The following is a 24945-nucleotide window of genomic DNA, read 5'->3' on the forward strand; positions in this document are numbered from 1 at the left end:
AAGAAAAATTTATACGGTAAAGTTCAGCATATGCTGCAAAGCCTCTTGAATAGTTTCAAATAAGTTTTCTTTTTATTTTGCCCATTTTTGTTGTCTTAAGGTGTGTTTTACCAAAAGCTTCCTTATTAAATGAAGCCCGCCTAAAGGCGGTCTTGGGCTTTAGAGGGTTAAGCCTCCATCTGGGGTAATAGGACTCAGCCATTAACTTATTTTTGAGTTTTTCCTCTCTGCCTCATTTCAGACATCTACGTTGAGATTATGGTGCTTCTGTTGTTATTGTTGTTGGATTATGAATGTCCTTGTTAGTTTTGTTGGTATGGTTTTTTTGCCTCTCTCTCTCATGTTCCAAACAATTACATTGCTCAAGGAAGATTTTCTTCATTCGCATTGTTTAAGGTCCTTTCCATTGTTACTGGGCAATGGCATTGTTTTGCATCGGTTGTTTCACAGTGTTGCAATTCCATTTCAGGCTATTGTCTCTTTTATAGTTGGCGTCTGTTTTTTTACGTTTCCTCAATCGCATCTGACACATAAACATGAACTCTTACAACTACCTCGCCAACACGAAGAGAGAGGGAGAGAGAGTGGGGAGGTGAGGAGAGTAGGAGATTTTACAATCCTTGTTTATAAACATGAACTCTTACAACTATCTCGCCAACACGAAGAGTGAGAGAGAGGGAGTGGGGAGGTGGGGAGTGTAGGAGATTTTACAATCCTTGTTTATATCCTCCCATTGTAAATGGTGCCAAGAAACAATGAGAAATGGAAAACAAAATGTTCTGTATGTGTGTTGAGTGGTGTAAAATTAGCAACAATAGCTTGAATCCACTCTTGTCTAGAGCCATGGCACGAGTACCAACCACCTGGTGTAAAGCGTATTACACAACAGAGGCATTGTTCATCATCAAACAATAACTCTGAGTTGAATCTTTCGTTTTTGTTTTTTCTTATAGTGCCTTCACAATAATCTTTGTATATTGGGCAATGGAGAGGAAATGCAGACATGATTCTATGGCATAGAGCAAAAGAAAAAGTGAACAGAACGATGAGTCCAACAAAGCCTAAGTGTTCGTATTATCCAGCATAGATTTGACATTGAAGACAATGCTAAAAAGTTAGCTAGCAAGAATAAAATCGAAAATTTTTCTACTTGCGGTTCTAAATAAAAATCGAAATTCCTTTCAAGAGATTTGGCTGCTGACTTAGTAGTAAAATAATAAGATGGATATAAAAAGAAACAAGTAAGAAATGTCTTAAGCCCGGCAGGGTCGACTACATTATACCCTGACTCACATTGTAGATTTACATTTTCGATACCATCGCAAATTCTTAAAAAATATTCCCATATAAAAATATTTTAATCTGAACCGATTTGGAAAAATTTAGACTTCTACAAAATCTCTAGATATAAAATTTAAACCGGCTAATGCCATGAGATGGAGCAGAATGTGAGTAAAAACCTATGGGAAATATTTAAATCTAAAGCCATTTTTATGCAATTTTGCAAAACCTTATTTATGATTTATGGGGAGATATATACTTGAGGGATTGGGGAGATATATATTTGAGGGATTTTTGCAATTTTTCTACACTGAAAAAAAATATTGTCCTGAAGTCAAAGAATTCATGTCTTTAAAATACGAATGCTAATTTCGCTTAGCATTGAAGACGCATTTCTCTAATATTAAGTTTTTTTCCTTGTCCAAAAGTCGATAAACTTTTCAATGAAGTCGTATTGTCCTTATAATTAAGTGATTTTACTTAAAAATTGGCATCATACCATGAACGAAAAAAAATTTGTGCTAAGGCCAACTTGACTTTAATAATTAAGAAAAATTCTTTAAACCTTCTTTCGAAATATACCACACATATTATGTTTTGGGTCAATTTGACCCACCCTCACCTACAACTCAACGTAATTTAAAAAAAATGGATTTTTATTTAGTTCACATTACTTTTATTGTTGACGTTGTGTTCTTAAATCAAAATATGTACATAAATACAAACATTCATTACATAAATATCAGAAATTATAATATATCCCTTCAAACATTTGCAATCATATTTGACTCATTATTGATTATCCAAACTGATTAAATCAATCATATATGATATCATTTAGGAGTAAAATATGAGTATTGTGCATAAAGAAAGTGTGCCCTCAAAACGATTTGCCTCAGTGAGTCTTTAAATAATCATTTTTCTGATTGATTTATCACTCCTTTCAAATATTCATGTATGAGTCAAATAGGAGTATTTTGAATAAAGGAAATGTGCCCTCAAAATGATTGGCCTCAATGACTCTTTAAATAATCATTCTTACGATTGATGTTGCATTCCGCCCTAATATTCATTTATGAGTCAAATATGAGTATTTTTCATAGAGAAAGTGTGCCCTCAAAATGATTTGCTTCAATGACTCTTTAAATAATCATTTTTTTTTTATTGATATTGTACTCCGTCTTAATATTCATTTATAAGTCTTTACATGAAATGTTTTTTTATTTATTTTTATTATATAATATTTTGTATTATACAATATGAAAAAAACTTAGAGAAAAATGTTGTAATTTTTGGTTTTGTTCATGTCCATAAATTCTATTATAAATTATATGTTACGTTATATGTAAGTTAAATTAATATTTTTTGTGTTTTTGTTTTTAAATATATATTTATATGTTTTAAAACTATATGAAAAAAATTTAAGAAAATGTATTTGTTTGAAATCTATATAATATCTTATATAATAAATTTAAGTAAAGTTATATATGTTAAATTATCGAAATCATATATTTAATTATAAATTGCAGAAAAAGTGCAGAAATGAAGCTCAATTTTTTTGCCGCCTTTCCATACGCTCCTTTGCGTGTACAACATATTGTTGCAAAACCATATTAATACGATTGTCGTCAACAATTTGAAATTTACGATGAGTAACATCTGAAATTTTGTTTAATTAAAAAATGTCTGGAATAAATATAAAAATATACCTTTCAAATAAAGCAGAAGTTTTGCATCGACTGTTTTTCTTTTGTTCCACGCCAGGAATATTCCTTGGTCAAGTCATACACTAAAATTTTTTTAAACGCTTGTCTCACAAACGTTTTAAATTCTTCTCCTCCCACTTTCATTAAAATTCGCTTCTGCAAGAAAAGAACATTATAAGTATATATTTGAGTATCAAACAAATTTTAATCTAAGGACATTGCCACACTATACAAAATTTTGACCAAATATTTTTCTTGGAGCATTTTCGAATTAACGAATTAAGAAAGTTTTCGATATATACCTAGTATGTAACCAAAATGTCTCAGAAATGTCTTTTGGCGTGACACTTGGTCAAATATTTGCGAAATGTGACCTACTGTAACTTACCAGCTCGGCATTCAAATCAGGGTTAGTCTGTAACTCAACGTCGAATTCTTTTAAGGCGGTTGAGGTTGAAAATGACACTCCGATAATACAACCGATATTGTAACTCAAAAAAATTAATTAATTTGCGTTGGTCTTATAGTGTGAAAATATTTTATTCAACTGAAAAATATGTATTTTATTTCTCAAACATAAAAATTGACAATCTATAATGTACTGCGTTGATTCAAATTCAAATTTAGCACAGTGAAAGTTTCTTACATTCTTTCTACAACAAAATCAAACAACAAACAATCATTTTTTAATTACAAGTGTGCTTGTTTGATGAATGTTAGCCCTTTCTCTGTTGTTGTTGCATATGTTAATCATTAAAGAGTTCTGTGGGTGATTGTTTGACGATCGCCTTTTCAAACTAACTGGGAAAGAAAAACAATCATATGTATGACTTTTTAATAATTCTTTTAGGCATCGTGCATATGAAAATCAGCAAATTGAAACAAAAATGATTAAGAATATATCATTTAATGAGTCTCATCACGCAATCATTAATGATTAAGAAATTATTCTCCAAAATGAGTAATAAAAATCAGAACATCACATTTTGGCATAACAAAAGAGTCAATAATTACTCATGGTTATAATTAATCCCTAACTGAACATCAGACGGAGTCATAAAATAATCATTCCAATGATCAATCAACCTAACACTCGCAGAATGTTTGGAGGGATGTTATGTTAACTGTGATAGACTTCTACATTCTACCCGTTAAACAGCTGAGAAATATTCAAATTACAAAAAATTACGCTTTTTATGTTAACATAACATATGTCCCCACATTGAGAATTTTGGGGATTTTTGATACAAATTTTGGGAATAATATATTCAGCAATATTTCTCAGAATATTTTTCCCTGCCAAACGAAATAAACATTATAATCATATCGTAATTGGCTCAATAGTTATATATGTAGGTTTCAAGTCATATTTTTAATTACCAAAAATTGTATTTTTTATCAAAAATTGCTTCTTGTCCCGAAATCCATCAAATTTAGTCATTTTTATATCCACCACCATAGAATGATGACGGCGGTATAATAAGTTTGTCATTCCATTTGTAACACATCGAAATATCGATTTCCGACTATATAAAGTATATATATTCTTGATCAAGGAGAAATTCTAAGACGATATAACGATGTCCGTCTGTCCATCTGTCTGTCTGACTGTCTGTTGTAATCACGCTACAGTCTTTAATAATGAAGCAATCGTGCTGAAATTTTGCACAAACTCGTCTTTTGTCTGCAGGCAGGTCTAGTTCGAAGATGGGTTGTATCGGTCCAGGTTTTGATATAGTCCCCATATAAACCGACCTCCCGATTTGGGGTCTTGGGCTTATAGAAATCGTAGTTTTCATCCAATTTGCCTGAAATTTGAAATCTAGAGGTATTTTATGACCATAAAGAGGTGTGCCAAAAATTGTGAGTATCGGTCCATATTTTGGTATAGCCCCCCTATAGACCGATCTCCCGATTTGGGGTCTTGGGCTTATAGAAACCGTAGTTTTTATCCAATTTGCCTGAAATTTGAAATCTAGAGCTACTTGAGGACCATCAAAAGGTGTGCCAAAAATGGGGTGTATCGTTCCATGTTTTGGTATAGCCCCCATATGGACCGATCTCCCGATTTCACATTTTGGGTTTATAGAATCCGTAGTTTATATACAATTTGCCTGAAATTGGGAATTTATAGGTATTTAGAGGTGTGCCACAAATGGTGAGTAACGGTCTATGTTTTGGTATAGCCCCCATATAGACCGATATCCCGATTTTACTTCTTGGGCTTCTAGAATCCGAAGTTTTTATCCAATTTGCCTGAAATCTAGAGGTATTTTCGGGCCATAAAGAGGTGTGCCGAAACCGGTGAGTATCGATCCATATTTTAGTATAGCCCCCATAAGAACGATCTCCCGATTTAACTCCTTGGGTTTCTAGAAACTGTAGTTTTTATCCGATTTGCCTGAAATTGTAAATATTCTGGTATTTTAGGCTCGCAAAAACGTGTATCGGATTAAGTTTTTATCGGTCCATTTTGTAATGCCTCCATATAGACCGACTTCACTTCTTGAGTGTATAGAAGGAGCACTAGGGAACCACCGCGGTGCAATGGCTAGCATGCCCGCCTTGCATACACAAGGTCGTGGGTTCGATTCCTGCTTCGACCGAACACCAAAAAAAAGTTTTTCAGCGGTGGATTATCCCACCTCAGTAATGCTGGTGACATTTCTGAGTGGTTTCACTGCAATGTGGAACGCCGTTCGGACTCGGCTATAAAAAGGAGGTCCCTTGTCATTGAGCTTAACATGGAATCGGGCAGCACTCAGTGATAAGAGAGAAGTTCACCAATGTGGTACCACAATGGACTGAATAGTCTAAGTGAGCCTGATACATCGGGCTGCCACCTAACCTAACCTACTATTTTTGGGAATTGTACGAAAATTTTCATCTGCTTTAGTTCGTATTCGTTTTTTGTTTATACGCAGGTCACATTCGAAGATGGCCTAGATCGGCCTACGGATATTTTAAGCCAAAAATGGATACGTCAAATTTGATATAGCTCCCATATAGACCAATCAAGAGAGAAGTTCACCACTGTGGTATCACAATGGACTGAATAGTCTAAGTGGGCCTGATACATCGGGCTGCCACATAACCTAATCTAACCTAGACCAATCACCCGATTTGACTTCTTGAGGGCATGGAAGACGCATTTTTTATCCGATTTGCTTAAAATTTAAAACTCGAGATATTTTAGATCAAATGTTTCAACATAAAAGTAATGACTTAGGGAGAACATCCTCTCATAAGGTGCTTGATATCCCAGCAAAAAAAATTGGAACTTGTTCTAAAGGCTTAACTTATTCCTATTCCATTCCTATTATTGCTATTCTAAAAATGTCCTCCCAAATATGTTCTTTATTTAACTACACAGGAAATTCTTCTAATTTAATTATTTAACCCCTTCTTTTCATATTTTTAATGGTTAATTTTAACTTTTCAAAAATGTTAAAAACAGAGTAAGAATTAATAAATTCTACAAATTATTTAAAATTTGTTCAAAAAAATGCCAAATCCATTCTATAAAAATTGCTAATGTTTCAAAATACTTGAGGAGAAATTTTTCAGACAAGTTTTAGAATGCATTCAAAATAATAAAAAACCAGTAAGGAAAGTCTAAAGTCGGGCATGGCCGACTATATTATACCCTGCACCACTTTGTAGATCTAAATTTTCGATACCATATCACATCCGTCAAATGTGTTGGGGCTATATATAAAGGTTTGTCTCAAATACATACATTTAAATATCACTCGATCTGGAAGAATTTGATAGACTTCTACAAAATCTATAGACTCAAAATTTAAGTCGGCTAATGCACTAGGGTGGAACACAATGTTAGTAAAAAATATGGGAAACGTTTAAATCTGAAGCAATTTTAAGGAAACTTCGAAAAAGTTTATTTATGATTTATCGCTCGATATATATGTATTTGAAGTTTAGGAAAATTAGAGTCATTTTTACAACTTTTCGACTAAACAGTGGCGATTTTACAAGGAAAATGTTGGTATTTTGACCATTTTTGTCGAAATCAGAAAAACATATATATGGGAGCTATATCTAAATCTGAACCGATTTCAACCAAATTTGGCACGCATAGCTACAATGCTAATTCTACTCCCTGTGCAATATTTCAACTAAATCGGAGCAAAAAATTGGCCTCTGTGGGCAAATGAGTGTAAATCGGGCGAAAGCTTTATATGGGAGATATATCCAAATCTGAACCGATTTCAAGCAAATTTGGCACGCATAGTTACAACGCTAATTCTACTCCCTATGCAAAATTTCAACTAAATCGGAGCAAAAAATTGGCCTCTGTGGGCAAATGAGTGTAAATCGGACGAAAGCTATATATGGGAGCTATATCTAAATCTGAACCGATTTTGCTGATATTTTGCAAGTTTTTCGAGACTTATAAAATATTCGGATGTACGGAATTTGAGGAAGATCGGTTGATATACACGCCAATTATGACCAGATCGGTGAAAAATATATAGACGGACAGACAGACAGACGGACATCGCTAAATCGACTCAGAATTTAATTCTAAGCCGATCCGTATACTAAAAGGTTGGTCTATGATTACTCCTTCTTGGCGTTACATACAAATGCACAAACTTATTATACCCTGTACCACAGTAGTGGTGAAGGGTATAAAAATTATAAAAAAATATTTCTTTAGCAAACTATCACAAACAATGGATTCGGCTCACACCTTATGCAAATTCTGTGCATCGGTTGTGGAAATGGTGGACATCCGTACTACGACAAACCCATGTTAAATTTATCGCTTCTGTGCCAATTTTGTACCACTTCCGGATCCCAAAACGAACATTTTCATTGTTTTTTTTTTTGACGACCCTTTTTTTCCTGGGTAATTGTGTCTTCGTACTGATAAAATTTTAATCTCCACATAAAGATGATCCAAGGGTGTGCTGCAGAGACATCCTGTCGCAGTTCTAACAGTACAGTTCTAGCAAGTCTGCATAGTACTGCACTGCGTTTCACATGTCTGTTTGTCTGTCTGTCCATCTGGATGACCTTCAGTAATAACGCTATCATCCTGAATTTGTCTTTTGTCTGCAAGCAGGGCAAGTTCATAGTTGGACAATATCGCACAGTGGTTCCAAATCGCCTTTTTGGGAAATAATTCGTCAACTTTTGAACGGATAAAGATATCAACATAATATTTACTTTGTGTGAAAGCTGCGGTGTTTTCCTCTATGTTCGCAACCCAGCAAGAAAAAGCGTCGCCAAAAAAGTAGTGAAAGTGTTCTTTTTGGATACGGAAGTGGTGCAAAATTGGCGCAGAAGCGATGAATTTAACATGGGCTCGTCATAGAACGGATGTCCACCATTTCAACAGTCGTTGCACTGAATTTACATCACTTCTTAAGGTGTGGTCCGAATTAAATGTTATGGATGTAAATTATAAAATTGTGTGATAAAATGTACGAAATAGCAACCAATTCGGTTCAGATTTAGATATATGTTACGTTTATATGGAGGCTATACCTAAATCTGATCTAATAGGGCACACTTGAAGATACTATTAAACATATACGCTCACGCACGACATACTTATTTTAGTCCCATTCACGATAGTTGCTTCAGATTTTATTCACGACACACGTGATTCACGCGTGTCACGCACACACCTCTAATTCATATATCTCTCTAAAATTGCTCATCAATAATTATATATTTGAACTTGGAGGTAGTGAATTCCTTATAAATGACTAGAGTTTAGCTGAACAGTCCTTCACTCACTTGTTATATAAGAAATTACAAAATTCGTATTTTAAATTTCCCAAAATTTTCTTAAATCTTCAAATACTAACCAAAGACATTTGTCACATTTCTCCTCTTGTTTTTTGCTTTTCGTTTCAGTTGTTATGGCCAATCAACAAATGAGATCTACCACCAATCTGCTCATCATCAATTTGGCCGTATCCGATATTCTCTTCGTTATGTTCTGTGTACCATTTACGGCCACCGACTATGTCTTGCCGGAATGGCCATTTGGGAATTTGTGGTGCAAATTCGTACAGTACATGATTGTGGTGACGTGTCACTGCAGTGTGTACACGCTGGTGCTAATGTCCTTCGATCGATTTTTGGCTGTGGTACATCCGGTGACGAGTATGTCATTGCGTACAGAAAGAAATGCAACATTGTAAGTGTGCTGTTCACATGGTAACCTAGCTAACACATTGGAATTTTACTTCTTTGTTAAGAAGGACGACGAGGAGGAGGAGAATGCAAATGGTGTTGAAGAAAAATGGTTTTGTGGTGAAGATTGATTAAAAAGAATTTGGGAGAGTGTGGGTTCTCGTAAGGTATTCCTTGATGGTTAGAAAATTGTTGGGACTAAGATGAAATTTAAATTTTTTAAGGATTTGAAACTTATGAAAAGGCTTTGGTAAAAACAAAGATAAGGGCTTTGAATAAGGCATAGGCGAAACCCTTATACACTTTTCTGCCGATAACAAAGCTTCTAATGATGATTTACTATCGAAAATCTTTAATAATTTAAACAACAGAAAAAAGTTAAAAATTTAAGTTTTCTGTCAAAAAGACTGACAAACCTTACTTTCTAAAATATCCCAGGCCCAAAAATCCAACGGATTGAGATCCGGAGATTTTGGTGGCCATTGTGAGGTAGATTTGAAGCGCGAAACCTACACTCTAAGCCATTCTTAGTTGACTCGTGCCGTATCCTATTGGAGTGCCTATGGTATATGGCCCTGTCTTTGGGACATTTTTTCCAATAATAGTCGGCATTTATTTTGAGCCGTTACGGCGGCTGTCGAGAGACTTTGATCCCTTTTATTGCAGGGACAACTTAGCTTTAAAAATTTTGAAAAAAATCGATTTTTACTAAAAAGCGTCTATGAAGTTGCGGTAAACATATTTCCAAGGGTTGCCTTTTATTTGGCGGGATTTCGCAAAACTAGTGTTGCAATCTGCCAACTAACACCTCTATCGCAAAGCTTGACATTTTTGAGGTTATACGTACTCAAAACGCTTTGACATACCAGCGCTATTTTTTTGTTGTTTACTTAAAAGATTCATCTTAAAAGATTCATCTCGCCCAACGAATACAATTAAATTCGCGCGAGTATTTTATACGTGGATTAACTCAACAACAGTGCATCAATGAACCTAATTAAGTTTTTGGCAATGAAGATCCGTCAAGGACCAGTGTTTATCGGCATTGTGGTAAAATCAAACGAAGTCATAGTTCACTTCAAGGCGAATTTTTTGATGGTCGTCCCAGATCAGTTGTTGTTGTTTTGCAAGATCTCGCTCAAGACTCGCTCAAAAAAAGCTCATGTCGTCCGGTCGAAAGAAACATGGTTTCCACAATTTTCTATAGAAATGAAATTTTAACAAATTTTTCTACAAACACAAAATTTTGACAGAAATTTCTATAGAAATAAAATTTTGACAAAATTTTCTATATAAAATTTTGACAAAAATTTCTATAGAAATAAAATTTTCACAACATTTTTTACAGAAATAAAATTTTGACAAATTTTTCTATAAAAATAAAATTTATCACAAAATTATCTATTAAAATAAAATGTTCTATATATTTTCTATAAGTGTATAAATTTTGACTAAATTTCCCATACAAATAAAATATTAACAACATAGTTGCAAATTTTCTATAGAAATAAAATTTCAACAAAATTTTCTATAGAAATAAAATTTTAACAAAATTTTCTACAGAAATAAATTTTTAACAAAATTTTCTACAGAAATAAAATTTTCTATAGAAATAAAATTATAATAAATAATAATAATACAATTATAACATTTTGACAAAATTTTCAACAAAAATAAAATGTTGACAAAACTTTCTATAGAAATACAATTTTGATAAAATTTTCTATAAATAATAAAATTTTCTATAAAAAAGATTTGACCAACCTTTCTATAGAAATAACATTTTGACAACATTTCTTATAGAAATAATATTTTGACAACATTTTCTATACAAATAAAATATTTCATAAAATTTTTACTAAATTTCCCATAGAAATAAAATGTTGACATTTTTTTAAAATTTTCTACAGAAATATTTTACAAATTTTCTATAGAAATAAAATTTTACAAAATTTGTATAGAAAATTTGACAAAATCTTCTACAGAAATAAAATTTTAACAAAATGTTCTATTAAAATAACATTTTGACAAAATGTTCAATAAAAATAAAATGTTGACAAAACTTTCTATAGAAATAAAATTTTGACAAAATTTTCTATAGAAATAAAATTTTGACAAACTTTTCTATAAACAATAAAATTTTGACAAAATTTTCTATAAACAATAAAATTTTGACAAAATTTTCTATAAACAATAAAATTTTGACAAAATTTTCTATAAAAAAAAAATGACAAAACCTTCTACACAAATAAAATGTTGACAAAATTTTTTATAGAAATCAAATTTTGGCAAATTTTTTTATATAAATAAAATTTTGACAAAATTTTGTTTAAAAATAAAATGCTGACAAAGTTTCTATGGAAATAAAATTTTGACAAAATTTTCTATAAAAATAAAATATTTCATAAAATTTTCTATAGAAATAAAAATTTTACTGAATTTCCCGTAGAAATAAAATTTTGACATTTTTTCAAAATTTTCTACAGAAATATTTTAAAAATTTTCTATAGAAATAAAATTTTGACAAAATTTTCTACAGAAATAATTTTTTTTTTTAAATTTTCTAAAGAAATAAGATTATGACAAAATTTTCTACAGAAAAAAAATTTTAACAAAATTTTCTATAAATTTAAAATTTTGACAAAATGTTCAATAAAAATAATATGTTGACAAAACTTTCTATAGAAATGCAATTTTGACAATATTTTTTGTAGAAATAAAATTTTGACAAATTTTTTTTATAAAAATAAAATATTTCATAAAATTTTCTACTTAAATAAATTTTTTTACAAATTTTCTATAGAAATAAAATTTTGACAAAATTTTCAATAAAAATAAAATGATGTCAAAATTTTCTATAGAAATAAAATTTTGAAAAAATGTTCTATCAAAATAATATTTTGACAAAATTTTCAATAAAAATAAAGTATTGATAAGCTTTTTTATAGAAATAAAATTTTGACAACATTTTCGATAAAAAAATAAAATTTAAACAAAAATTACATTAAAAAAATTGACAACACTTTCTATATATATAAAATTTTTCAAAAAATTTTCTATAGAAATACAATTTTTGTTTTGTTATGGTTGGCTTATTCTTCAATCATTATTTTTGTTTTTGATTTCAGCTTAAAACCATGCATGGACTAAACTACAAGTGTAGCTTAACCAACAGAGGAAAAGAGAAATGTTTGTACAAAGATTATTACGGCTAAAGCCGACTATCATAAACCTTTTTTTTCGAAAGGTTCAAGTGTGGTTCACTTTGGGTTTAGTGAACTACCAGAATTTATTCTGAAAATTGGTTGATAGCTTTGCTGCAAGTAGAGGATGCTGATGAGGAATGTGGTAATTCTGAAACGTGCGTCCATCCAACCATTTTGCAGTATATGGGGCTTTGCCCAAATAAATTTGACAAACATTATTTTCCTCTGTTGTAGTTTAGTTAATGCATGGTTTTAAGCTGAAATCAAAAACAACAATAACGAAAAAAAATTCTGACAAAATTTTCTATAGAAATAAATTTTTGACAAAATTTTCTACAAAACTAAAATGCAAAAGTTTCTATGGAAATAAAATGTTGACAAAATTTTCAATAGAAATAAAATTTTGACAAAATTTTCAATAGAAATAAAATTTTGACAAAATTTTCTATAGATATAAAATTTTGACAAAATTTTCCATAGAAATAAAATTTTTCAAAAAATTTACAATGGAAATAAAATTTTGACAAAATATGGATTAAAAATTCAAATATAGGCTAAGACTTATTTTTGAAAAAAAACATGTATTTCAATAGTAAATTTTTTTCAAAATTTTATTTCTATAGAAAAGTTTGTCAACATTTTTACTCCGATAGAAATATTTGTCAAACTTTATTTCTATAGAAAATTTTGCCAAAATTTTATTTCTATAGAATTTTTTTTTACAAATTTTATTTCTATAGACATTTTTTTCAAAACTTTATTTCTATAGAAAATTTTTTCAACTATTTATTTCCATAGAAAATTTTGTGAAAAACTTTATTTCTATAGAAAATTTTGTCAACATTTTTACTCCGATAGAAAAATTTGTCGAATTTATTTCTATAGCAAATTTTGTCAAAATTTTATTTCTATAGACAATTTTATCAAAATTTTATTTCGTCAATTCAATTTCGTCAAAATTTTATTTCTATAGACAATTTTGTCAACAATTTTATTTCTACAAACAATTTTGTCAAAATTTTATTTCTATAGAAAATTTTGCCAAAATTTTTTTTTTTAGAAAATTTTGTCAAAATTTTATTTCTATAGACATTTTTGCCAAAATTTTATTTCTTTAGAAAATTTTGTCAAAATTTTATTTTTATAGAAATTTTTTCAAAATTTTATTTGTATAAAAAATTTTTTCAAAATTTTATTTCTATAGAAAACTTTGTCAAATATTTATTTCCATAGAAAATTTTGTCAAAATTTTATTTCTATAGAAAATTTTGTGAAAAATTTTATTTCTATAGAAAATTTTGTCAAAATTTTATTTCTATAGAAAATTTTGTCACATTTTTACTCCGATAGAAAATTTTTTGAAAATTTAATTTTATAGACAATTTTGTCAAAAGTTTTTTTCTGTAGAAAATTTCGTCAACATTTTATTTCCATAGACAATTTTATCAAAATTTTATTTCTGTAGACATTTTTGCCAAGTTTTATTTCTATAGATATGTTTGCCAAAATGTTATTTCTATAGACATATTTGCCAAAATTTTATTTCTATGACAAAATTTCTATAGAAAATTTTGTCAAAATTTTATTTCTATAGAAAATTTTTTCAAAATTTTATTTCTATAGAAAACTTTGTCAAATATTTATTTCCATAGAAAATTTTGTCAAAATTTTATTTCTATAGAAAATTTTGTGAAAAATTTTATTTCTATAGAAAACTTTGTCAAAATTTTATTTCTATAGAAATTTTTGTCAAAATTTTATTTTCATAGACAATTTGTCACAAGTTTTTTTTCTGTAGAAAACTTCGTCCAAATTTTATTTCTATAGAAAATTCTGCCAAAATTTTATTTCTATAGAAAATTTTGTCAACATTTCTACTCCGATAGAAACATTTGTCAAATTTTATTTCTATAGAAAAATTTGGAAAATATTTTATTTCTATAGAAAATGTTGTCAAAATTTTATTTCTATAGAAAATTTGTCAAAAGTTTATTTCTATAGAATATTTCCTCGGAGAGGAATATTTTGCACGACCTACCAAAGTATCATGCGTTGCACCAAGCTTTAAAAAATATACCATTTTTGGTAGAATTCTGCCAACTGTGGCAGCGATGCTAAATTGCATCTTAAAGGCATTTCTGTAGAACTGCCTATATTATTTTCAGTGAGTCTATTAATGTCTATGCCCTGATATCTCACATGGAGTCGATAGTGTGACTCTAACGCACCAGCGCCACACACAAAGCAAATTACCTGTCAGCACCCTCAATTTGCATATTCGATATAAAATAGACGATTTGCTCATAAACGATCCAAATATGGTAAACACAACTAAACTGGAAATATTCAACCCAAACCAGAACATCTTCGCTGCATCTATCCTCCGAATCAGAACCACAAATAGAAACAATATCGCCCACCACCCCACACATTTCTAAATTCTATTTCATTTTCAGAGCTATTATAATGGCTTGGATACTAATCGTGACGACAGCGATACCAGTGGCCTTGGCACATTCTGTCAGGATCTACAATTTCAATGGCCACAACTACACAGCGTGTGTCTTCTCTTCGGACAAAGAAGTCTGGAGTTTATTAGGATTTCAGGTAAGTGGCTAAAAATTGAATTTTATTTTCTTCACAATCACCTACACTCACTTTAGATTCTCTTACATACACACATACACCCATACATACACATATATTGGAAGGATATTGCAGTGGCATGATATACGAGTTGACTCATATGATTTACTCTGTGGTCAGTCGTCATTGAGGTGTGAAAAGAAAATTCCGTTTCATTGATGGTGAAAAATACGAAAATAACATTTGTGGTTGATAATGATGAATGGATGAAATCCATTTATTATGTGATTACTGTCACATTAATGTGACACGTGTTTGTTGATTGTGTGTGTGTGGGTGTGCATGGAGGTGGATAAATAATGACCATTGTGTGGATTATATATTTACCGAGAATTTTGAGTAGCACAAGCAAATGAGAATCCTTAAAAAAAACTGATAAATTTTCCAGGGAATTAAGGTGATAAGTAAAGCGATAATTTTAAAGCTAATTTTAATGCACGTAAGCCTACGATAATAGCCAAGTTAATTTCCGCAAAAAGGAAATTAACCTGAAAGTAAAGCAATGATATCCACTGAGGGAGGCACAGTAGGATGAAATTAAAAACTCTTGAAAATTCTGTCATTGCATAATGTTTAGCAATTTTAAATAATGTTTAGCAATTTTAAATTGTTTTAGTAGTGATAGTTTCAAGATGATTTACAAAGTTCTAAGGCCGACCGTATAAGGAATTGAATTAAAAATTAATTTTAAATTTAAAATTATCAAGCATGAAATGATTGGAACAAATTTCTTTGAAACAAAGAAATTTTAGTTAAAAGTTTATAATCATTGCTGTAGATTTGTTCATCAAATTTAGGGCACGAACACTCTGAGAAGGAATATGATCCCCTCAAACATGTTTTACATGCAAAATTTTATTCTGGGGTGAACAGGGGACATGTTTGTTGCAACCATGTTATTTAATCGCAGGTTATGTATTGTGAGGATTCACAAATATTTTTAATAAAAACTTTAGGTTTCAGGTACTTTGACTTGGAGAACTGAAAAGAAATCGAAGAAGTTTGAGATAGTTTGTCTTTTCAAAAAAAAGGAATGAAATTTAAAAAGTGAAAAAGTAAAAAAATTTTCTAGGCTGGAAAAAAGAGAAAAGTTGCTGAGAATTTAACAAGGAAACCATTAAAAAAAGTTATAAAGAAAGCCGAAATTTGCGGACACATGGACAAGCCAACCTATTTCTGTGGGGACCGTGATCCCGTCCAAAGAAATAATTAAGAAAATAACTAAAAATTTTTTTAGAAACAAAATTAAAAAAAAATAAAAAGTTTAATCATAACGAAAGTTGAAGCTTGCGGACATACGGGCAAGCCAGCCAAGTTTTTTTTTTTTTTTTGACATTTATCCTAACCGAATGATTCTGGTGATTTTGTTTCTCCGAAATCCTAACAATAATAAGTCAACATTTTATTAAGTCAATATTTATGGTGTTTATGGAATCATCCTCAGTAGTATAAGAGAAGGGCTACCGCCCCCATTAAAAATATCATATTACAAAGAGCGTTAATTTGTTAATGGAGTGTTTAATTATGTGTGAAAAAGTGTCCTAAAGAGGGTGTGAGGTTACATTTAATAGGGTGTTAAGTGATGTGGGTCGGTATGACTATGCGCCTGTGCACTTGAATCCCTATGGGGTAGTGTTAAAATATGTGCACCTGTGCATAGAAATGTGCGTGTGTGAAGTGATATGGGTCGGTATGACTATGCGCCTGTACACTTGAATCCCTATGGGGTGGTTTTAAACTATGTGCGCCTGTGCATAGAAATGTGTGGGTCGGTAGGACTATGCGTCTGTCCACAATACACTTGAATTATTTTTTTGTATTTCTAAATATATGGGTCTCTGCTATATTAAAAAATATGTGTGCATGTGTGGTCTATAGGATAATATATGTATATGCCTTGAAAACGCTAGGTGTTATGTGATGAGGATATAAACGAGCATGCGTCTGTGTAATGGATTAATTTGTTGGTCTTTGGAAATGTATGTGTCTATGCTGCCTTAAAAATATGTGCGCCTGTAATTTAGTCAGAACTCTTCTGTGAAGGTTAACGATTATGGGAAAATGTGCATTTTAACATATGTGGATGCGTTAAATTTCGAAAAATTAATGTAAAACTAGTATTTATCGATTGAAACTCTTCTGTGAAGGTTAACGATTATGGGAAAATGTGCATTTTAACATATGTGGATGCGTTAAATTTGGAAAATTTAATGTAAAACTAGTATTTATCGATTGAAACTCTTTTATCAAGGTCAACGCACAAGGGAAACTATAAATATTTTGATGCATGCGTGTGCAGGAAAATTTTGAAGTGGTTTATTTCGTATCCATGTGTGTAAACCTTTTATCAAGGTCAACGCACAAGGGAAACTATAAATATTTTGATGCATGCGTGTGCAGGAAAATTTTGAAGTGGTTTATTTCGTATCCATGTGTGTAAACCTTTTATCAAGGTCAACGCACAAGGGAAACTATAAATATTTTGATGCATGCGTGTGCAGGAAAATTTTGAAGTGGTTTATTTCGTATCCATGTGTGTAAACCTTTTATCAAGGTCAACGCACAAGGGAAACTATAAATATTTTGATGCATGCGTGTGCAGGAAAATTTTGAAGTGGTTTATTTCGTATCCATGTGTGTAAACCGAGATTGAAAATCTCACACTTTCAAGAATTTGTTTATTTTTTCTTTGTTATGTCATATAGTGGAGACCAACACGTGTGGTCTAAACTGCAAGACACTGCATGTCTATGAATTCCGTATGCGGTTAATCTTAAGTGAGAAAAAAACTATATTTGATACTAAAAAATTCTCTTTTCTCTCTAAATATACAAATTTCTCTTCTCTCAAATTATTTGAGAATCGTCTTTTTTCAAATACGTTTTTTAAACATTTGTCTGGAAACTATTTTTTAGTCTTCTTTCAACTTTCCCTAAAACGGTTCGTGTTTTCCTTAAGTCGTGTTTTTAAAAATTGGTTAAAAACTAAAATTATATTTTATTCTCCACAAAGAAAAAAATTCGTCTACATTTTTTTACAATGGCAGTACATAACATTGATTCCCTATTCCAACGGATTACAAGCAACAAAGCTGGACTCATTTGTACTTTCAACTCGCTGAGTAATAAGAAAATTTTACATCTCAAAGATATGGAGCTGGATAAAATATATAATATTGAAGGGGCTTATAGAACCTGTACAAAGTATGGTGACTCTATTCTACTTATTCTGGAAAATCACGTCATATATTTGCCCAAAAGATACAATTCTCTGTCTAATGAAATGATTGATCGCATATCTGGTGGATCCTTTGCTATTTCTAAGAAGGCTTCTGTGGATAAGGATGGTAATTCTGATTTTAATCTAGAGCTGAAAGAAGTCATCAATTCACCAACACGTTTTTCTAATTTCTATAAGTAACATAAATGTGAATTTGAAAATAAAATGAAAATAAATAAAATAATGAAAATCAAAACTTTTTTCTTTTATTTTGAAAATATGTGGTGTGTTATGAAATACATTGAAAAAGGGTATTAGTCGTTTTTAGAGTCCTCAATTGTAAAGATGTATTCAGTGCAACCAGAATATAAGAAATTGGAAAGAGAAGACGAACGTTTGAAAACGTTTCAAAATTGGCCATTAAAAATTATAGATTGTAAAATGTTGGCCATGTTAGGCATGTTTTACATGGGAGATCTGGATAAAGCAAAATGCTATTTTTGTGGAATTGAAATCTATGGGTGGTTACCTGATGACTGTCCATTAAGGGAACATTTGCGATGGTCACCAAGCTGTTTATTGTTAAGACGATATCCAACATCAAATATATCCTTAAATCCTGAAATATTAAATTCTTTGCTCCCCCCACCTTCTTTTGATGTATGTGGTAAATGGAAACAATTTTAAAAATATTGTAACCTATAGAAAATTAATAAATATAAAAAATAAATAAAAAATATATATATGTTTTTGTTTTTTTTTGTTTAATTTTATTTTTCTTCCAATAAATCTTTGATACAGGGAATGTTGTGTTCTATAAAGTCAACAATTTTAAACAAGTTATTGAGTGAACATTTATATCTTACACCACTGTGATTAGTGCAAGTGGTGAAATAATTTTTAATTTTTTTTAAATTTATTATATTTCCTAAATCTATGATGGTTGTGTTGATATAACGTTCCAAAAAATCTTTCTTTGCACGTCCCACAAGAAAAATACATTTGTATTTGTTGAGAGGGGCTAGAACGTCACCAATACTGCAATAATCTAAAGAGCCATCTCGCCAATCCAATCCATTGATAAATTTTTTACAATAAATATTCTTTTTATACCCATCTTTTTTTAGCTCTCTACTATCAAAAGGGGGTCGAAACAAAAAGTTATTTGGTGTTGAAGAAGATCCACACATAAACGATAACTCCTTCATATATATACATTTATCATTTCCGTGGCAGTATTGGAAGTCTACAACCGCAATATCTTCTCTTTTGAAAGTTGACATTTTTAATAATTGATACCAGTAAAACACAATGTTCAAGGAGGTGGTTTATATTTCTTTAGAAGCAGATACTTCAAGCATAAATGACCACAATTGAATGTATTAAATTTTTGAGTTCTATTATAATTATATGTTAAGTTGTTCCCAAGATATTTTACAACTTCAAGCGGTGGTTGAAGATTCCCGAAACTATCATAGTATTCGACTTCTTTATAATTTTTACTGTAAGCAACCCAGTGTGTACCGGAACCATTTTGAGTATCCAAGTTAATAATACCACATTCTCTGTTATGGGTTGTTTTTGGTAATTTATCGCGCATGTAAACTCCTCTAAAAAAGGGTATGAATTTTTTACCAAAACAATTCAAATCAAAATTTGTGAGTGCTCGTTTGGGCAGCTTTTCTAAAAGTTTTTTGGAGCATTATTTGTATAGATTCCAAATCCAGTTTTATAAGGTTTGAGGAAAAGTCCTTTTCCAACTGCTATTGCTTCCATGGTTTTATTGTGTCTAACACTCTCTTCGAGTTCTTTTTTTGCATTTTTTGTAGCAATTATAGCTTTTGCTATGGCAGAGCCTCCAGACGATAGTGCTCCCAATGCTCCAAGACCTGTCAGAATGGGTACCAGTGGAAGGAATCCACCAATTTTTGGGACGTTTATAACTCGTGGTACTAGAGCTTTTGATTTTTTCCCATGAAGTGATTTTTGAAAAACTTTTCTGGCAATTTTGATAGCGCTATTAATATCTAATGGTTTTTCGTTCTTCAAAACAATAGTTGCGTTTTTAATTGCTTTATGAAATAATCTTTCACCACATTTAGTATTTTTTTTTTTTTTGGTTTCAATCCCTAAACCAAATTTTGCTTTTGCTTTCATTATGTTAGTTACGACGTAGGCGCTAATTTTTTCCCCTATAGAACTATTTTCAGCTTTGACTCTATTCCAAGCTCTTTCCGCAAGTTCTCTATCAGCCTGATTCCGATGATTTAAATTTTCGCTTTTTGAATATTCAATATCATGTACTCGACAAGCCTCATCCAATGGGTTTATACCTTTATCTCCTCTTTCCAAACGGGTCTTTAATTTTGTACCTGGTCCACAGAATTGGTAACCAGGAAGGTGAAGCTCAATGGGTAGTTTATTTATAATTGTATTCAGAAGACCTCTTCCATGAACGTACCGTTTTGAAATAGGTTTCTTCCCTTTATATACAATCATTTTATACTAAATTTTATCCTAAATGTATGAAAAATAATTTTATATAAAGATTAAAATCATCTATAAAAGGTTTAGTAATGAAAATGCATCTTGTTAAGCAACAATCAAATATCGTGGTGAGAAATTTGGATTTCACAGAATCACACAAAAAAAGACATAGTGAACTTCTGCCAAATTCGATTAGAGCTCTGATAGTAGGTCCCTCTAATTGTGGCAAGACCAATGTTATGATAAGTCTAATAGAGAGCGCAAACGGATTAAAATTCAGAAATTTATATATTTATTCAAAATCTTTATATCAACCAAAATATGAATACTTACAGAAACTTATTACTTCTGTGAAAGGAATGGGTTATTTTACATTTTCAGACAATGCTGATGTTATTCAACCAGATAATATAAAACCAAATTCCATAATAATATTTGATGATGTAGCATGTGAAAAACAAAACAGCATTAGATCATACTTTTGTATGGGTCGACATAAAAATGTAGACTCTTTTTATTTATGTCAAACCTATACAAGAATTCCGAAACATCTAATTCGCGATAATGCAAACATGATTATCATGTTCAAACAGGATGATCGGAATCTGAGAAATATATATAACGATCACGTTGGGAGTGACATGAATCTGGAAAAATTTGTGGATATTTGTCGTGAATGCTGGAAGGATAAATATGGCTTTCTTGTAATTAGTAAAGATGATGAATTCCATAATGGACGATATAGAAAAGGCTTTGATATTTTTATACAACTTTAGTTATAATTACACTCTTATATATAGAGGACGTTAAGGTTTTGCTTATAGAAGATTACATCTAGTAATACAAACTAAGTTAAAATGGAAGAATCAATTTTGAAACAATTAGTAAAATCACGAAACATTTTGAAGAAAAAGTTCCAAAGCCTAAAAATGGGTGAGGAAGAGACAATTAAAGGGTTACAAAATACATTTAAACCCTTAACTGAACCTCTTAACAAACTTGTAACATTAACAAACGAAAATGTTCACAATAATTCCTTAATAAAACCTGAACAAAATACGGAGATAAAAAATATATATGCAAAACGTCTTATTACTAGCACACCACATAAAACGAAAAACCAAGAGAGTGTTGGTAGAAATATTATTAAAAGCGAAAAATCTAATATGGATAGTACAATTTATCCTAATAATGATGAAATGAACTCACAAGGAATTTCGGAACAAGGAGATGATGAAACATTTTATTCACAGGATGAAAGTAGTATGACTTTATCCTTTATGAAGAAAAATAATAAGTTGGATACAGTGTTTGGACCTAATATAGATAAAAATGGAGAATGGAAGTTTGGTAACCAAGATCTACATGTAAATAATGAAAAAATTATTATTGGAACTCAACGGTGGCATTTTACACCAGGATTATTTGACTTGCTCTTCTCAAAACATCCTAAAAACTATGATTCTACAGAACTGGATATTTATAAAACTATATTAAAAAACACAAATGCTCACAGAGTAAATTTTGATCCGAATGGTAGGATAAAATCAAACAAAGGGTACAAGTACAAAAATATTATAAAAAAGATAATTGATACACACATTGGTAAAGGATTAATGACATTAAATTTGCAAAAACCCTGCTATATATACTGGGATGATCCTAACGAGTTAGTAGATCGTTTGAAGCTCTTGTTAGCATCACAACAAGCTGGTAATAATAATCATTCCAATGAAATTGTATCAATTATTGAGGAATTGCGCGAAGCAAATATAATAAAGTAAAAAAGAAAACAAAATATTAATAAATTTTTAAAACCTATGACCGTTGACAAATTTGGACATTATCAGCAACGTTACCGGGATAAACAACGGCAAAATGTTTCGCAATTTTTGGGGATCACTCTGGACTCACATAACAACCTTAATGTCCAAAATAAAAAAATTAAAAACCTTGCTCCCCCAACGGGACCCACAGACGCAGTCAACCAAACATATTTATATTCACAAATGCAGTACATACGAGAAGATTTCCAGAGAGATTTAAATAATGAAATAACAAAACTTCGGGAAGAAATATCTCAAATTGAACACAGCATTTTAGATTTGTTTGAATTCTTAAGACTTGGGGATAACTCAGCTCACATATAATTTAGTTTAATATCGTATGATTGTATACAATGATGGAGAAAAGGAATGTAGTAAATGAACTACATACACAAGCTCGTAGAAATTTTAAAAAACGCAGGGTTATAATGAAAGGAATTGATGACCTATGGCAGGCTGATTTAGTGGAAATGGGTGCTTATTCGAACCAAAATAATGGATATAGATTTCTGCTCACTGTTATCGACACATTTTCAAAGTTTGCATGGGCTGAAGCCATTAAATCAAAAAAATCTATTGATGTGTGTGAAGCATTTCGAAAAGTATTGGAGTGTGGAAGAAAACCTAAAAACTTACAAACTGATGATGGAAAAGAATTTTTTAATAAAGAATTTGATGTATTAATGAAAAACTACTCAATAAATCACTACTCAACGTACAGCGTAATGAAAGCTTCGATTGTAGAACGATTCAATAGAACTTTAAAAGGTATGATGTGGAAGGAGTTTAGTTACAATGGAACATACAAATGGTTACACATTTACAAAAATTTGGTTAAGCAGTATAATGAGAAAAAACATCGCACCATAAACATGATTCCTGCCAATGTTAACTCTTCAAACGAAAAATATTTGCTAAACACAGTGTATAATCATTTGAAAATTTTTAAACCATCACGATTTCATATTGGAGATCACGTTCGCATTAGCAAGTATAAGCATATATTTGAAAAAGGATATACACCCAACTGGACCACTGAGATTTTTAAAATACGCTCTATTCAAAATACAAATCCAACTACATATCTCTTGGAAGACTATAAGGGAAATCCAATAAAAGGTGGATTCTATAAAGAAGAACTTTTGAAAACAAAGTATCCTGATATATATCTTGTAGAAAAAATATTAAAAAGTAAGGATAATAACGTCTTTGTGAAATGGTTGGGTTTTCCCAAAGAACATAATTCCTGGATAAATAAAAATAATATACTCTAAATTTACTATATAAACAATAAAATTTATTAAAAAATTAAGTACCTTTTGTGTTTTATTTATTCGTATTCCAAACTTCATTATGTTAAGAACACTAACTTTGAGCGGAAAAACTTCAACTTTGCATTCAGTTTATTCCCCTTCTATAGACTTATCAGATAATGAGTATGAATGTTGTCTAATTGATTTCCAGTCATATAATTCGATTCCAAACGTGGACAATGATAATAATCTCTTCCATATCGGAGATGATACCATAGAAGTTCCGATTGGATCTTATGAACTACAAGATGTAGTTAACTTTTTAAAAAAAGAGTACAAGGATAAAAACCCAAATAAAACTATACAAATAGAAGCAAATAATAATACTCTACAAATTGAGATATTATCCTCGCATGACTCTGTATTTTTAAACCGAAAGCGGTCAATTGGTAAACTTTTTGGTTTTAACGAAAACATATTAGAACCCGCCAAGAAATATGTTTCGAACTTACCAGTAAATATTTTAAAAGTAAATGCAATACAACTACATTGTAACATTGTAACGGGATCCTACATGAATAATCATCCTTCACATATTATTCATGAATTTTCACCAGATGTACCTCCCGGCTATAAAATAGTTGAAAGACCTAAAAATCTCATTTATTTACCAGTAAACGCCAAAGAAATAAGTTCTCTTGAAATTCGAGTTGTAGATCAGGAAGGTAGATTAATAAATTTTAGAGGAGATGAAATTACACTGCGAATTCACTTGCGTCCAAAACGAAAATGATAATTTATAATAAATATAAATATAAACCTGATAATTTAAACAACGTCATTAAACCACACAATAAATATAAAAATAAACGAAATATTTCCCACACTATTACTCAAACTGTCAAGCGGGAAACACCACGCTTAACCAAGGAAAATAAAGCATTCTTAAAAGAAATCAATCTACAGGTGAATCAACATGTCTGAAATTTTAAATATAACTGAAAAACCATTTTCCGATGAGGATATTATAAAAAGAGACTATCACAGCTATGTTCCTTACATACAATCCTTTAAAAACAATGATGAAATACGAATTACTATTCAAAACCAAGACTTATATATTTTACCATCGGAAAGTTATATTTATATT

At 30.7% G+C, this 24945-nt stretch overlaps 1 protein-coding gene across 1 annotated transcript in view; it reads left to right on the plus strand.

Moving 5' to 3' along the window:
- Positions 1 to 24945, plus strand: part of AstA-R1 (allatostatin A receptor 1) — a gene marked incomplete in the record, with an annotated part of 486850 nt that overhangs the window by 331038 nt on the left and 130867 nt on the right. The window contains 2 exon segments of the mRNA XM_075303068.1: positions 8877 to 9162; positions 14821 to 14971. Of these exon segments, the coding sequence (XP_075159183.1) occupies positions 8877 to 9162; positions 14821 to 14971 (437 nt within the window).

This window comes from Haematobia irritans, chromosome 3 (assembly GCF_050003625.1).
Source record: "Haematobia irritans isolate KBUSLIRL chromosome 3, ASM5000362v1, whole genome shotgun sequence".
NCBI lineage: Eukaryota > Metazoa > Arthropoda > Insecta > Diptera > Muscidae > Haematobia > Haematobia irritans.